The sequence below is a fragment of the Emiliania huxleyi genome (assembly GCF_000372725.1).
Source record: "Emiliania huxleyi CCMP1516 unplaced genomic scaffold EMIHUscaffold_28, whole genome shotgun sequence".
NCBI classification, from domain to species: domain Eukaryota; phylum Haptophyta; order Isochrysidales; family Noelaerhabdaceae; genus Emiliania; species Emiliania huxleyi.
In genome coordinates, this window is record NW_005199926.1 from 294,584 (window position 1) to 296,854 (window position 2,271).

The window sequence follows — 2,271 nt, forward strand, 5'->3', positions numbered from 1 at the left end:
GGGGGGGGTCGGCCACCTTCTCGGTGTGGCTCAGGAGCATGGAAGGCAGCTTGCGCGGCAGAGGAGGCAGCGCGAGCGACTCGGGCGGCTTGATCTGGCGGGCGAGCGCGTCGAACTCGGAGAAGCGGTGGGTGACCTCCCAGGAGAGGCCGGGTCGCTGCCGGCACACCAGCCGCACCAGGTACCACCGCACGCCGTTCGACTCCCGCTTTCGGCAGTCGACGCCCATCACACGCACGTCAAACAGCCACGCGCCGCTAAGGGAAGGGTCGGGCGCCGCGGCGGGCGAGGCGGCGCGCGCGGCGTGCGCCATGTCGTGCGAGTCGTACGTCCCCGCGCGCGACCGCCGCGCCTCGCTCTCATCCTCTGAGAGCCGGTCGACGGTAGGGGCCTCGTCATCGGATGTGCGCGAGGTAGAAGGGCTCTCGTATGGCTTGGCGAGGGCGCGGGGCGTCATCTGAGGGTCGGCGTTCTCCAGGAGCGCGGCCATGGACGCACGGCCCCGATCGCGACGAGGGCCGTCGAAAATAACGTCAGGCAGGGGGGTGCTTGAGGGGGTGCTTGAGTTGCGCACTTCGAAGTGAACAGTAAGTTCTCGCGCTGAGCCGCGGCATTTCGTAGCCCCGTTTTCTTTTCGCTCGTGCAAGGGATGGCTGTGTGTCTTGTGAGCCTGTTTGTGTCTGTGTGTCGCTCGTGCGTGTCGTCATCATCTGTCCAGCGTCCACCCATACCGCGTTGGTGTCCAGTCCGAGCCTGGCTGTTCTTCACTTTCTACCTACCTACCTAAGGGACGGCGCGGGTTACGGCATTTCCGCTGGAGCGCGACTCTGCAAGGTCGACACCCTGTTTGCGCCTGCGGAGCAACCGAAGGGGTGTTTTAGATTTTAGTCTGCGAGGCCGAGGCGAGCGCGGGAGAGAGAGAGAGATTTGTTTGTCAGCGCGGGGGTGGGTGTGGGGGCCGCTCTCGCCTGGTCTCCTGGTCTCCTGGAGCCGTCGTAGTAGCTAGTATACCCGTAGTCGCGCGGCGTCGCTCGACGCTCGCTTGCGGCTCCAGGCTGCGGCGCGGCGGCAAAAAGAAGTTTTAGGGGAGGTGATGACGACGCGAAAAAGTCCTAGAGAAAGTCCGAATCTAGTCCCGCCAGCAATCCCTTTCCTCTCTCGCACTAGCTGTCGCGCGGGGGCAGCCTACTCCCTCAAGCGCTTGCCAAAACGGCCCAGCGGCTGCCAGTTGCCGCAGCCAGCGGCCACCGCCTCGGTTTCGCCACCCTCCCCCTCCTCCTCCTCATCATCATCAGCATCCCTGGTGTGGCCGATTTCTTTCGCGCTATCCGCGGCGGGATATGGCGTGATATGGCGGGATACGGAGCCCCATTAACTTGTGTTCACGGACAACGTCCGTGAACCGCAATCGCTCGACGGACAACGCCGTGCGACAAGCGCTCCCATTGCTCGATTCGATGATTGGCGGGGGCAATGGTAAGGGTGAGGGTGGAGGCGGCGGCGGCGGCGAGGGCAGCGACGAGGGCGGTGGGGGCGAGGGTGGCTGCGAGGGTGGCGGGGGCAATGGTAAGGATGAGGGTGGGGGGGCGGCAAGGCGGCAGCGAGGGCGGCGGGGGCGTGGTAGGTGGCGGCGACGGCAGCAACGATGGGGGTGGGGGTGAGCTAAGGGCGGTGTGGCGGCGAGGGCGGCGGTGGAGACGGTGGTGACCGGAGGCTCGAGGGTGGCGGCGGCGGTGACGGAGGCGGCAATGGCGGCGGGGGGCGAGGGCAAGAGCGGTGGCATGCCGGCCGGTGCGGCGGAGGCTGGCGGGTGTTGGGAGGGGGCGGGGAGGGCAGCGGCGAGGGCGCGGCGGTAGGGACGGCGGGTGAGAGGGCGGCGGCAGTGGCGAGGGCGGCAACGAGGGCGGCGGTGTGGGGAGGGTGGCTGCGAGTAAGGGCGGCGGTGAAGGTGGGGGCGGCGAGGGTGGCTGGGATGGTGGCGGCGGCGAGGGCGGCGGTGACAGCGGTGGTGGTGGGGGCGGAGGAGACGAGGGAGGTGGTGGCAAAAGCGCAAGGGCGGGTGGGCTGGCAGCGGCTGGGATGGCGGCGGCGGCGTGGGAGGTCCGGAGGGGGCGGGGAGGAGCTGCGGGGGTGGGGAGCGGAGGGCGAGAGCGGCGGCAGGCCCGGGGGAGGCGGTGGGGACAGTGCTCGGTGGCAACGGCGGTGGTGATGGTTCGTGGGTTCGTGGGGTGAGGAGCGAGAAAGAAGGGGCGGAAGATGGGGGTGGGGATG

The 2,271-nt window shown here is 68.6% G+C and overlaps 1 protein-coding gene across 1 annotated transcript in view; it reads right to left on the reverse strand.

Moving 5' to 3' along the window:
- EMIHUDRAFT_310322 (hypothetical protein) overlaps positions 1–490 on the reverse strand; it is a gene marked incomplete at both ends in the record, with an annotated part of 2,428 nt that extends 1,938 nt beyond the window's left edge. Inside the window, one exon of the mRNA XM_005776329.1 lies at positions 17–490. Within this exon, the coding sequence (XP_005776386.1) occupies positions 17–490 (474 nt within the window). The remainder of the gene's footprint in view (positions 1–16) is intronic.
- Between the last annotated feature and the right edge of the window lie 1,781 nt (positions 491–2,271).